At 37.5% G+C, this 14,967-nt stretch overlaps 1 protein-coding gene across 1 annotated transcript in view; it reads right to left on the bottom strand.

Moving 5' to 3' along the window:
* The window catches only part of DPYD (dihydropyrimidine dehydrogenase), a 211,121-nt gene that overhangs the window by 84,422 nt on the left and 111,732 nt on the right, over positions 1-14,967 (bottom strand). The window contains exon 8 of the mRNA XM_088524477.1: positions 14,530-14,617. Within this exon, the coding sequence (XP_088380603.1) occupies positions 14,530-14,617 (88 nt within the window). The remainder of the gene's footprint in view (positions 1-14,529; positions 14,618-14,967) is intronic.

Raw genomic sequence — 14,967 nt, 5'->3', positions numbered from 1 at the left:
TACGAACCTGTCATCTGGGTTTAGGCTAAATGTATTCTGGCTTGCTGCCATACTAAATGTTCAATGAAACATCCTTAAGGCTCTCTACAAGTTCAGCTGAAGTCGCACATGCTATACATCAAAGAGGAACATTAGCGTTATCATAGCTTAATAAATAGTGCCATTCTGGCAATGTAATCCTATGTTCTAGAGCTATCTTCCATTCCCAGCATTATACTGCGTAAGTAAACAATCTTGCTGTCTTGTGTGAGCTTTATTTAGTGATAAATGCATGCAAAGATAATTAGTCATACTGTTCCTCGCACTTCCATCCCTGCTGAAGAACATGAACAAAACTAGCATAGGATTTTAAAAGCACACAATGACATAATGAACTGTCTCAAAGCATTAGTTCCTAATTCTTGCATACTGTAGTTTACTATCCAGGATTTAACTATCAGTTCCTCAGAAAACTGTGATGGCAGTAGAGGGGTCTCAAAGCAGCACCTTTTGAAAATCATATTGGCTTGAATATGGGACTTTTGAGTACGGGTAACATGCCAGCTAAGATGATGGCAGTAAAAAAAGCTGTGAATACTACTTGCTTTGGGAATTACTCCCTGCGTAAATAAGGACACTCACAGACATTCATTTCCATGCATACATGCATTCATTTCCAGGCACGAGTTTGGAATCTGTTTTTAGATTTTAAAATGATGATAGAAAATACATATACATTACAAAATGGAAAAAGTTTCAAGAGGCACCTTAAAAACAAGTCTAAGAAATTGTCCACTCCATTTTCATTAACATAAGATTTGTCACATAACCAGGCCATAGTATTCCAGAATTGAAGTACAAGAAATGGTTCTAGTTTGTTCAGATTAAGTGCATAGCAGGAAGTTGTCTAAATCAGCAAGATGGGCTTGTGCTACGCAAAACACATTGGATGCTTCTAGGCCTTACCAGTAACCTGAGCAGTGTTCCTTTCTTCTGCATATAGCCCTAAACAGAACAGGAGCTGTACCCTTGAAAAAGGTACAAATAGTAAGGAGAAAATTGTAACAGGCTTTGTCCTTTCTCTACCAGTAGATGTAAAGAAACCAGAGAGTGCCCTCTATTCCTTCGTTAGGCCAAGAGCAGTAACTGGGAGCCCTTTACAAGAAATGAGAAATTAAAGCTGAAGGGTATTTGGGTTGCCTCCTTCTCAAGAAGGGAAGAGAGAACTTGCCCTTTGCAGAGCACATGTTCTGCTCAAGAATAGCCATGTGGATGTGGAATTCTTCTCCCACACTTCACTAAGGCACATGTACCTGAGGAAAGGCATGCCACTTGTTTAACTGTACTTCTGACAAACTCAAGAGAAAGGATACCAAACGCTCCTTTGGTCTGAACAAAGCTTATGGTGCACACGCTTCAATCACACTCTGTCTCCTATTCTGCCGCCTCAGCTCCTGACCCACTTAACTGGAGCTGAGTCTCCAGACAAGTTCAGCTGCCTGCGGAGTCCTAAAAAGCCCAAAGATTGGGAGTTTTGTGCATCTATCTGAAGAAAGAATTTGTCCTTTTCACTCTGAGTCACCTGGCTTTTTGCTTGTCTATATTAGCACTCCCAGGAGAATTTGTTTTGGGCAGTTCCTCCTCAGGACTGTAAAGACAAGTTACCATAAGGTCTGCTATTTACTCTTTCTACATTTACATGAAAGGCCAGGCACCAATCCTGCTGTTAATACTGAATAATAAAATAGGTTTAAAAGCTGGTACAGATTTAACCTGGGCCAAGTACTAGATGCAAAGCACATTTTTAAAAAATTTATTATTATTTTTAAACAAAGTTACTAAAAGCATACCAAAAAATACTTTGCATGCAAAAATTTTAGCAGATCCTTTGCAAAACGCAGGCGTTCTCATAGGACCATAACACTAACCTGTTCTGTCCCTAGTCTGAAACTTAATGCTGTGGTAGTTTAGATGCCTTCTATAACTCCATTAGCCAGTTTAATTTGAAGGCTGAAGGTAATCGTTAAACACAACAGTGAAAAATAATATTAAAAGATCTACCTAATAAAGATGTACTACACTTTTTCTAATGTACTTAAAACTGGAAGAAAAAAAAGAAAAAATAAATTGAAGTTCTGATAGAGAAGTCAACATCCTTTTGGCCATTTCTCTCGCAGTTATTGGCTCTGACACGGAATAAAGCCATGGTTGGCTCCACCTTCTCTCAGCAATCCACACACTTCCATGGTAAACTTTTTTTTTTTTTAGTACTTCATCTCAAAGTGCAAAAGTGCTGCTTTTCAGAATGAAATCTGTTTTACTTTTGTAATCATACCATACTAAACTCCAAATTGTTAGGCTTTGTTACTAATACTACCTTCCTCCTTGTAGGTAACAAGGAAAGGTAGAAAACTCTGTTTTTTTCATATGTGTATACTTTATAAAGGAAACCTCCAAATGGGCTTACAGAAGGTCTGTTAACTTCTCAACCTGATAGCTTATACACTTAGCTGCTTGACCAAGGAATTTTCCAGGTCCTTCAGTGTAGATAGCAACAGATACACAGTAATTCGCATTGTATTTGCTTCTAAATTTCATCTTGTTTGCTAGATTAAATTGCCTGGCATCACTGACTTCTGACTATCTACTTGCTTAAGTCTGTCCCTCAAAATGTCCAAGGGCCAGGAGCTTGCTCCAGCTCAGAGGACTCGGCATCCAGCTGCTCTTCCACGCATTTGCCATGCCAGCGCCTGCAGCAGACAGTCCTGAGACCGCCTGGCTGGCAGGTGGCTCCACTCTGCTCGTAGGTTGAAAGGTCGCTGCTTTCAAGTAGTCAGTTTGTGGCTTCCACATCAAAGAGAGGGAGTTGCTATCATTGCTGCAGTTCTATTTTATGAAATTTTGTGACAGTCAAACCAGATGCCCTCTGCTTTCATAATGCTTTGACTGGCAAGCACATCTTAGAAAAATAAATGCTAGGGCCTGATGAGAGGAGGAGCCAAGCACTACACGAACAAGAGATACCTCTAACTCAAAGCCCTGACATTACTCACAGACCCTAAAGAACTGGCTGAAGGCATGGGCTGAGGACAAGATTAATTTCCTCTTCCTTTTATTTCAGAGATACCATGAAAAGAGAATTGAAGATAAAGAGGCTTTTTTTTTCTGCTCTGTAACTCGCACTATAGAGGTGCCTGTAAGATCAAAACAACCCGAAGAGCAGAGCAGAAAGGGCTGTATGTGAAAGAAGCAAAGGCCATAAATTAAATGAGAAGATTTTAAAAAAATCTCTCAATAAGCACTGATCACCTTAAGTAACAAAAAGCAATGTAATTACTATGCAACCTTTCCATACACTAAAACCCACAGTCATATCAAAGTGTGCAAATACATTCAGGGAATATGGCATATCACCAATTTTACAAAAAAAAAAAAAAAAAAGGGGCAAACTTTATCAAAAGCTTTACTAGGTTATACTTTCTTTTCCTCTCAGGAAAACTCATCTCTTCTCTGACTCAACTAGCCCAAAGAACCTTATACCTGTGTAAACAACAAAAAATATTTCAGATGAATCGTCTGAACAAAAAATCAGGAAAGCAGCCAAGATCTATACAGACATAGGTGTAGACTGCGGAACAGCAAATATCAAAATTTCCCAAATATGTCCAACTGCGAAGCAGCATTTCACAGTTGCTGTGCTGACACAAGATGTGAAAATGGGGGAAGCAGGAGAGCAGGGTGGCAAACTCTCCACCCTAGTTATTCCCTAAATCAGAAGGGATTTTCGCCAAGATGGGAGTCACGGCACTCCAGCCTGTTTGAGCAGGCACTGCACCTTCCTGGAGGCGACACCCCGTGCTTTGCACGATCCAAACTCGGGGACAGCCCTGGATGGCACCAAGGGCCCCGCTCCTCGACCGGCCACCCTGCGAGGCTGCTCAGCAACTACAGGCATGGAAAAGCAAGAGCCAGGCCTTGCTCGCTGTCAAACACACAGATAACACACGCAGAAGGAAATTGCACCTTTGCTCACACATTCACATGGAGAGCAACTGTTGTAGCATTAATAATATTGCTTTTTCTGTTGTAGCATTAATAATATTGCTTTTTATAATGACTTCACAAAGTCTGTTGACAGCAACCAAATCAATTATATAAAATGTGGGAACTAAGACTTAAAAGCCTTTGCCTATTTTCTTCAATGTCTACACTGCTTTAGAAAATATCAGAAAAAAAGCTACTAAAGTAGAAGCCAGGATACATTTTTCTTAGTAGTTCACTTAAAACTGCAATCTTTTCATTAAAAACTATTCAAAAATTTGCTGTAAAATCTGGTTTTACTTTATAGTAACAGGCCTTCTTGTTCATTTTTCACCTGCCTCAATTAAGACAGCAACTGCTTTTACAGAACTTTTCACATCCCACTTTGAAGGACAAATGAGATCTCCTGCATTACAAATCGCAAGGCAAGGACATGATCATGTACTATGTGAAAAGCTGGAACCAAGCATATTATGACAATCCTAACTGATTTTTTCTGTTTTCGATTTTTAAATTGCATCAATAGTTTTTCATTTTTATTACATTTTTACAGGAGATTTTTTTTTTAAATATGTGCAGTTTGAACAGCTATGTATGATGCAAAATAGATGTATTTAAAGGAAGTTCCAGCATATTAAGTTTAACCCTCATTTCTGTCTCGGATGATAGATGCAAGAATTCCAACTGAGTTGATTTTATGAACCAGTTAAATGATTTGTATTCAGAGCAACATTAAAAATCCCCATGACAAAGTGTACTTGAACAAAAAGACCCTGCTTGTGACACCATCCTTTACAAGTAATGTGTTTTCATTTTTCACATGTTGCATCTCATTTATTTTATTCAGGCACACACAGTTAAATCTGCAAGATACGGCAAGCTTCCAATACCTTTGAAATAATAAATCATTTCTTACAGATGTTTTCACCCACTGCAAGGCTGCTGCTCATTAATCAAACATTATCAGTTTCTATCAGTGCCCGGTGCTAAACAGAAAAGGCACCTCATTTTGAGTTTTGACTTTAATTCACTGGTTAGTCCCTGACCCTTATACCGCTGCAGGCTTATTAGAAATATGGAAACCCCTCCTGTATGGTAGATTTTACTACAAGGAATTTTAGGAGTGTTATATAAGCAGAGACATATTTTTGATAACTGAAAGCAAGTCAAACTATTCTTCAAATTCGCAACAAAAATGCAATCACATTGACTTCAAAGCTCTTTTTTTCCAGCATATAAGTAAAATGTAACCATGTAAGCAAATTTTAGCTAGATATATCTATTCATATTTGAAATGAAATAAACCTTATTAGGCATTATGCGAGATATGGCTTTCAAATTTTTGATAAATTATTAAAATTTCATTTCAGAAAGCACCATGTTAGAGACAGTATGTCTTTAACAGCATAACCCTATAGGGGGAAATTTAAAGAAAATGGTACAATGTGAGTGTGAAGTTATGTGATAAACATTTTTGTAGACCTTGTGATCCTACAGAAATTGCCAGATTAGTGCCAATTATTTCTTTCATAAAATAAAATCTGCATTACCTAACTGGTTATTTTGATTGTTGCAGATCGTTTTGAAAATACTAGAATAAAAATAAAGATTAGAGGAGGTGCAGAAATTGTTTGTGGCTCAGAACAAAGATTTCTGTACTACCAAGGAAATGTTTGAACATTTAGCAGTTAGAATCTGATTGAGCAGATATAGTAGACGTTTCGTACTAAATCTCACTACTCCTGTATGAGAGAACAGAACAATGAAGAACATCTCAAAAGCCTCCAAGTAGGTCAAGAGCAGAAAGGCAACTGCAGCCAATACCCAGAGCCTCCATCTCAAGCAGAGCATCACACCTCACTGCTTCCCCCGACAAACCACCGTGATATATCATTTTTTAGATAGTAACCACATGGAAAGTTAAAAGCAACAAACAACTCCCAGGTAAAAACAACTGCCATCTCCTGCAGCAACTGCATCTCATTCAACTCTCCTTTAAATCAGCATTTTGTTTGCATATTCCTTAGTCTTCTGAATGAACACTGAACGCCACACTCGTATCTATGATTATTCAAGTCTACAAGGCTGATTAAACACATGCCATTCGTACAAGCAGAGCAGGTCCACACAACTGACTGAGCTACAGTGTGTATTTCTATGCTTCAAATACAATGAAGGGCATATTCAGCACACGCAAAGGCCTAAATTTGCATTTGAAAAATAAGGAACCAGCTTGCCAATGCTGTAGGTGTATCAGGACTCTTGCGTCCCTATGTTTTAAAAGGAGCTAACATTCAAAATTTTACTGAGCTTTCCAGAAAATGCTCTGCCCTAAAGCAGCAGAGCTTGTGACTTTTAGGGGTGATTTCTTCAAAATTCTAAGGAAAGCATGTGTGAAAATCAGTTTATTAATGTAAATTATCTTCGAGTTTTATTATCAAGCACCTACTACAGCAACAGAACAGGCAGAAACTTTATCCCAGTGATTCGCCTAGAAAACACAACCAAGTATCTTAGACTTCCTGCACAAAATTGTCACCTGTCACCCTCCAGCATTTCTGGAACATTTTTCTCAATATCAACAGGTATGAACTCAAAATCTGGGTGTAGAAGGATATATAGGTAATTCTGATAATTTGGGACTGACATTGGATATGTAACTGTCTTTACAGTGGCTACACTGCCCCATTTGGCATGCCAAAACATTTCCCACCCTCCAAGCTAATGTTGGGGACAGGGATGCTGGAGGTGGCAGCAGTCACTGTCCTCCCTTGGGGCACCAAAGAGCTCTACCTGCCCCTGGGTCCTACCTCAGCTTCGCAGAATATTCACTGTTCCCCTCAATGCTTTGTATTTTGGTCTTTGCTTTTCTCCTTAGCCATGAAGAGTTCTTCTACAACACAGTTGCAGCATATCTGACCAAGAAGCCTCAGACAACATAAAATGGAAACAATTTTCCAACAAACAAGATAAAAATTTACCCCTCCTTTTTCCCCAGCAAAATTAAGAATTGCATTAGGTCCTAACAGCATAATCAGGCCTACGTTCCCCTGTGAGAAGATAAATACTCCCCTAAATCAACTGTATATTGAAAAAATTACTTGCAATGATTTTCAATGTCTAACTGCTAAACGATACACTAACTATAAAATTAGACTGTTTGTTTTAGAAGATATGCTCTCTTCTCATTTTAAAAAATCCAATGCATTAGAGAAAAGGCTACAAATACTGTACTATTGAGAAATGGTCTTTGATAAGAGCTAATGATGTCACTGCAATTTAAATCACCACCACCAGGTACTTCAATTTCACTAGCTATTAAACTGTTAGGATCCATTTAAAAACACTCATCATACACAAATGAGCAACCGCTTATTATCATTAGTCACAAAACAACAAGTTATTTCTAACCAAAAAAATCTTAGAAATCTGCAGCAAATGATATCTTTTTCCATTACATCAGTGAAACAATTAGGAACACAGAACCTCGATAATTCTTAGAAATGGAGTAACGCACAGAAGTTTCTGATTTCTAAGTAACTAGTCACGTCACCGTAACTGCGGTATTAACTTTAGAGACTCACTGACTTCTTGATTTGCGTTATTGAATATTTTCTTCTTATGAACCTAATTAACAAAGAGAGTCTGAGGGAATGCTGAATCATCACAATAACTGTTGAAACATTTTTTCACTTTCTAAATGGTTTGTGTTCTGCTTCACAGAATGCACTTGGAATGTCAAACCGGGTCTCAAGCTTAGAGAATACACCAGTAATCACATACACCCAGAGAAATATTTGCATACACATTAAACCTTTCCCTGAGAAGATTTCCAGATAACATATATGTTCTTTCATAATTATATACATTGCTGTACCAAATATGAATACGTGGATTTACACATTGACTTTTAATACCAAAGTAAAGATGATATGACTGCCATCTCAGACAAGTATAGATCAGAAGAGCAAAAGTTTTTCAAGCACCATGACAGCTGGTTCAGAAGCCTAGATAATAACCCTTATCAACTCAAAATTCAAAATACAGCTGCAAAAATACGTAGCTTAGTTAAAGATTATTTACTACAGGGAACACAAAAAATTCTTCCGAGATACCTGTTGACATTAAAAATCCCACTAAAACTACCATCCCATTCAAACAAGAGATCATTGCCACTGCTAGTCCTACTGCTGCAAGGCAGCACATGTGCTTCCTCATGATAGTGGAAGTATTACATGACAGCAACACTGAAGGAGGAATGGGCAAGACAATTAGAAATTTCCTAAAATTTCTTAGGAGTTGGAAGCTCTTCAATTAATGTTCTGAGCTTGAAGGAAGGACTCGGGGAATCCCTCTGAGAGGGATTGCAGGCAAGGAAAGACAGCAGGTCACAGAGCACCCTGAGCTGTGGATCCCACGCGAGCTACCGCAGGCCCTAGAGACCGCTCCAAGGTGTACGAGGGACCAAAACCAGCTTCAGGCAAACCGAGGCGTCAGGAGATTCCTCTGAAATGAGGAAACTGCCCTTGATTAGATTTAACTCTGCCTGTATCCACAAAAGCCTGTGTACCAAGCAGTGATGAAAAGAGAGGAGGATAACCAAGAAACATAAGGAAACAGTGGGGTGAGATGGAAGCTTTGCCCACCCAGGGGCAGTTCCTAAGGGCCACAGACATGAAGCAGAGAAGTGGCAGGGCAAGAAGGCCATAGCAGGTTGTGCAGTCCCGAGAACCAAGCCACCTCACAAATCTGAGTTTTGTATTATCTACTCAATCTAAGCAACAAACACACCCACAACTGAGCAGGCAGTGAAAGCAACATCAACTCAGAGAGATTCTGCTTATGAAACATAACTTCATGCAGGAAGGCTGCGTAGAGCTTTAATTGTGAACAGGAAAAAGTACCTGGCATCATCTCACCAATAGCTGGCACTACGCAAGTGAGATTTTGGTACATTTCCTATTTCTGTACAGTCCAAGAGAAATCCAACAAGCCTATTTTTTTAAACTGGCCTCAGAGGTATTCAACATGACAGAAAGAAGCAGCATTTCTGAATTCCTTTTTTATGTTTGGTGTTGTGCCAATCCACATATATACAAGGAAACACAGCATTTCAAAAAACATCTGCATGCATTAAATGTGTATTGGTCCATATGCCTCTTTCCCACAAAAGAGACAAAAAGCTCAAGTGGAGTCAACAGCAAAGCACCAATTTACACCTAAGCTGTATTTTGGATGGTTGTTAATTCTGTGTCTGATTATTGGTGTGGAAGTAAGTCTTATTAGTAATGTGGAAGAATGACATTAATTATGGAAGGATAACTAGTATTTTTTCTTTCTTTTTTTTTTTTTTTTTTTTTTAAATCTGCAGATAGCTGTGTGGCTTGAAATCTCCCCCAAAACACACTAAACAATCTTAGAGGAATGCATCTTGCAAGATATAAAAGCATTTAACTGGTCTTAAAACAATATGAACAAAATTGATTTTGTCACCGTATTTAGATGAGCATTTCTTCAGGGAAAGAGTCTTGCATCTTAGGAAGAGACAGGAGAGAGTTTTGTAAAACATGTGCAGTAGAGATTGTTATGCTAAGTAGTTTTTTGGTAGGAAAGATAAGTAAATAAGAGCATGAAGGTCTGTGTAATTTGCAAGTGAAAAACTGAAGGATGCCCAAAGGCAGATTATTAGTATTTTCTGAAAGTGTCCTAGGACTATTAATAATAAATAAGCTGTTTTGTGATCTGAACTCTGAAAGCTTTCAACTGCCTAGTGCTTCTGATGTGTATTACAACTGTTCCACCAACATCCAGAGCAGCAGTGAAAACTACAGAACTGGAAGATTATTACAAATGCCAGTAGTAAAAAAAAAAAAAAAAAAAAAAAAAAAAAAAAAAGATGTCTCAAACATAAAAATTCTTGAATGTATGTACATTGTTCACCTCCAGGAATGATGGCGCACTGGGAATAAAGATAAGTTTAAAACTAAAGCTCCTTTAATAGATAAAGGAGACTCAGTGGCCTCAAACCTACGAGGCCGCTGCTGTCACCATCTGCCCCCTGAGTGAAAAGCACCCTCCTTGCAGGGTTCTGACATGATGGCAACATTGACCCTTATCTACAATATCAGTAAAAGTAACTCAGGAACCGAGTTACATACGCATTTATTTTGAGTACCTAGATGATCATGTTTCCATCAACATCATTCTTTCCTGCACTACCTTTAACATATTACTTTTCTCCTCTGCTTTTGTGTTTTATCTCATCTTTAGGCTTCAGTTTCCTTGCAGCAAAATACCACATCATCTATGAGGTATCAAAATACTAATGACATTATGTAATAATACAAAACACAACCAAAAAAACCTCCAGAGCTGCAGATCCTAAGAGCCTGAAGCTGCACAATGCTTTGCACTTCAATTCCATCTTTCACTGAGATGCTACATCAGCTCATCTACATTTGCCAAAAGGCCTGAACATAATTTAAGGGACCATCTTAAAAGCCAAGAAACAGAAAACACAATTTTGAAATACAACCAATCGACAAATAGGGCTTGGATATTGTTTCAAATGACTCTGATTCTAAACTTTACTGTTTGGAGGTGATAAGTGAAATAGAAAGTGAGGAGAAAAAAACATTCAGGAAAACAAAGCCAGAAAAAAAAACAAACAAAAAATTTGTACACAACCTGAAATGAGACCAGTTTTGAATACGACATATTCCTCCATAAATGTCTTTGTTGGCCATGGGCCTGTGGGCCCCATATGCAGATTTCATGTTCTCCAAATTTAGTTTATGAATCAGGAGTAAGATCCACAATTTCTCCCTATAGCACAAGCAAAATGAACATCTGTTCACTTTTTGCCACGTAGGTTTATATCTGTGTGGGTGGGTGTGAACAGTGCTCTTGATGTGTAATATTCTTCCCATCTGCACACCAGGTGGCACTGCATAGTTAATCAGAAGATAACAACAGGCACGACGAGATTACTTACTTTTTGGGGAAGAGACAGTAAATCAATCTCCCAAGGTGTTTTTTGTTTTGTTTAAAAAAAAAAAAAAAAAAAAAAGGCCCATCAATGCTTGGACTTTTAATTTCCCTTTTAGGTGTGTAATTTCATTCCAATCAATGAAATCATCTAATTATATTATTGTTTAAATGCTATGTTAATTAACTATGAACGAATGCAATTATTGCAAAGGTTCCTTCCACACGGGATTTTTTACTTTTTATATACACCACTTTAACCCTTGCAAGGAGGGTACACTATTTAGAATATGTACAAGAAACAGGCTGCGCTTGGATTTACTCAGTACATTCTTACAAGCTGTAATTTCTCAGTTTGTAGTAGAACCTCTGACAAGCCTAATACAATAAAATTGTCTCCATAGCAATCCAGCATCACAAGATGGACAAAAACAAGAAACCCTCATTCCTAGTTGCATTTGCACTATAGTGAGAGCTAACTAGTAAGTTAGTTATGTCTGTCAGTTTAGTTGTAAGCCCACACACACAGTTAAGCTGAGGCGCCTCTGTCATTTCTGGGAATGTGGGCTTAGGATTTTTATATATACACATTTTTTTTTAACCTGTAAAATCATCGTTGAAGATACATTTTTATCTGATCTTTATACGCAAGAGAACACATATGTTACACAAAATCCTTGTTACAACAAAATGTTAAAGAGTAAGTATACAGGTTTGCATAAAAATCTGCAGAGAAAATATTTATGGTGATAGCCTTTCTAGATACTTCTTCAGAAGTTTTCAGACATGTCCTTAACTGCTTTTAATACTTCAGTCATTCATTTTCATTTCAATATATATTTGTATTAAAAATATGTTTTGTATTTTTCTCTTTCAAAAATATTATACAATACTTTGTGAACTCTTCAGACAGAGACTTGGTTTGCAAATAAGTTAACTAAAATTCATGAGGGAAGAATAATAAGGGCCTACAAGCTCTGCGTTTGCTCTGACAGCCAAGTGAGATGTGCAGACATAACAATTTCCTGAAAAAAATCTTAGAATATTCAACTCCAAAATCCAACCAAGAGACATAGCAGCATAAAGTGCTCAGGCTACTCTGTTCTCCAGAAGACACCCTTTCATGCCTTGCGTTGCTATCTCTGAGGATTAGATTTATACTAATTTACCACAGATTTATACTTTTCACTCTAAACTTGCTTATTCTCTGTTGCACTAAGTCTCTACAGTGCTTACATAAGGCAGCAATTGAGATAAGACTTGTTTTTCAAACACCAAAATTTTCATAAACTACATCTCTTAATTTTCAGTCATCATTTTTTAAATATCCACTGAATTAAATCTTAAAAAGTTGGCATCTAATCTATTTTAGAGTAGCATCCATTCTTGTAGCCTCATATTCCTTATCAGTCTCTTCAACCTCACACTCAGACATGCCATATCTGGAAAGCTAAGATGCAGAGTAAAACAGCACAGAGGTAAGGGAGTGCTCCCAAACCAAGACAGCGTAGATTGCAAAGGTTGATGGCACACCCTGGCTATCTGATCATTTCCAGGTCTAGCACACAACATTTTGAATGCTTTAAACATTGACCTAAACAGATTAGATCTCCTAACTGGAGAGACTCTTTCTTTTCTTAATTTATGCTCTTCAAAAATCGCATTGCTATGGAAAAAAAATCCCACAATTCTCAACTCTTCCATGCAACTAGTATTCTGCAAATATTCCACTTAAGAGATTCATAGTTACATACAAATTGTTTAACACAAGCTTTTTCAGTAGGCAAAGAACACAAAACTTGGAGTACGGTACAGATGGCGTTGAAAGATTTATAAATGTTCTACTGCATTAATCAAAACTGATCCTAGAAATCTATTACCCCTTGGTTCACTGCCCATCTCTCACTACCAGCACGCAAGACCACAAGGACCAGCCAGTGTCTTTTGCAGAACTGTGCAAGAGATGCCAGGCACACTTGGGAGCAGAGACACACCAACTCCATCATGAATGCACAAGGGTTTCTAATACTGTGTAGGAACACATAATCCTTCATTAGCATTTATACCCTGTTTCCAAACACATTCAGGCAACATGTGGTGAAGGGGAGAATTATTCTTTGAAAAACTTTCTTTTTGTTTATTAAAGCCTTGACTCTGTTCCTTTACCTAGCAAAAATATTTACCAAAAATATTCAATAGTAGGATAGCTTCATTAAGGTCAGAAAATAAGCTCACGCATACAATACAAATATTCCAATCCTCCTCTGTGAAAACTGGTCATTCTGAGTACCCATTAACTGAAAGTTGCTTTCAATTTCTGACTCAGGAACCATTGGTTTTCCAATAATAATTGATCATTTCCTCCCAAATGCTAGCTTCTGAGAAAACAAAGGTTTATTCATGCATTTCTACCTAATTTGTGAGCTTTCACAAAACATTTTGAAAGGCACAGATTAAAACAATAAAGATAAGCTAGTCCAGTGCTCTGTACACAATATCATCAAAATATCTCCCAGAAGAAATTCCCACACGAGAGGTGTCTAACAATATGAGGATTTAGGATTATATAAATCACAATGGTCTGTACTATAATCACATGAGAGGACGAACCTGCAAAGCTTATTATACAGCATACCCAGATGGTAAACAACAGTTGTCGCTGTACTAAGAATTACATCTCTGTAATCAATAATAGGAAGGAGGAACAGTTGGACAACTTGTTCCCTATTATGTTCACTTAGGCAACGTCTAGATCAATAAAGAGCATTAAGCTTCATACCAACTGTAGACGGTGCCTGCTCAACATGGCTATCGTATGGAAAAGATGGGTCCAGCTGTACTTCAAAATACTCGTAAATGGATAACAATTCTAATCTAACATTAAAAGCAGCAATGATTCAAATTGCAGACAGGTGCGAGACTTTAGTTTTTTTTTTTTTTTTTTTTTAGCATGTGAGAGAAGACAGACCTATGATGCCAGTTTCAGTATAACTCAAAGTCAGCTTATTTTGTTAGCCCATTCCATAATTAGATTTCACTACAGCCTATCTGAAATATGCTACATGTTTTATATAGAGAAAAGAAAAAGCAATCATGCATGACATCACTGGATTACACATAGGCTCACTAATTATGTGGGCACAGTAAGTTTTTCACATTTGAATACTAAGCTTTTATGCCCCTTATACCAATATGGCAATTAATTACTAGTAATTTTTCAGTTCATCCACTTTTGAGCTATTTAAATAAACAATAAATTAAGCCATTCAGCTATATTACTGTCCTACTTACAAATATATCTTGTAAATGTAAAAATTATAATAAACAGCTATCTTAATTTAGCTATATTAAGACAGTAGCTTTATCTTCCTAGTTTTAAAATTGTCAGTATATTCCATATTTTCCTAAAGCATCAGACTAAAGCTGTCACACATCATGCTATTAAGGCAGATACAAGCCCCAATTTATTCTCAGTCACCCAGTTTCAAGAAGACAAAACATGGGAGCACGAGCTCTTCTTACCTATTCCAATAAAGACTGCTTTGTAACCATCTTCTTTCAAGGTATGGAGCGTCATTCCATCCATTGCAAGGCCTTTACCAAAAATGACCTAAAAAAATCATGAAGATTTATGGTTTTTAATTTGATAATGCAAAAATCACTTCCAGCATGTCCTGCATACTGAAACCACAAAGGATATTCTAGTGAACAAACAAAGCAAATTACTTTTTTCCCCAAGCTGAACTTGAAAGGTCAGACTGGCTCTTGTTTAAGCATGTGGTCCATACTAGATATGGGAAAGGGGAGCTTCACATCATCCTTGAGTAAGGCTCACCACAGGCTACTTTGGCTTCTAGGATAAGGTAAAACAAGGTAAACCTGTCTACAAAACCAATGCTTCAGTTCAACAGTCACTTTTAGGACAAAACCAAAAAAATAAAAGTTGAAAAATACCTGTGG

The sequence above is a fragment of the Tinamus guttatus genome, unplaced genomic scaffold (genome assembly GCF_059628265.1).
Source record: "Tinamus guttatus ecotype Peru unplaced genomic scaffold, ASM5962826v1 Tinamus_guttatus_pri_ptg000211l, whole genome shotgun sequence".
In the NCBI taxonomy this organism is placed as follows: Eukaryota; Metazoa; Chordata; class Aves; order Tinamiformes; family Tinamidae; genus Tinamus; species Tinamus guttatus.
This window is presented reverse-complemented; position numbering and strand designations above follow the sequence as displayed.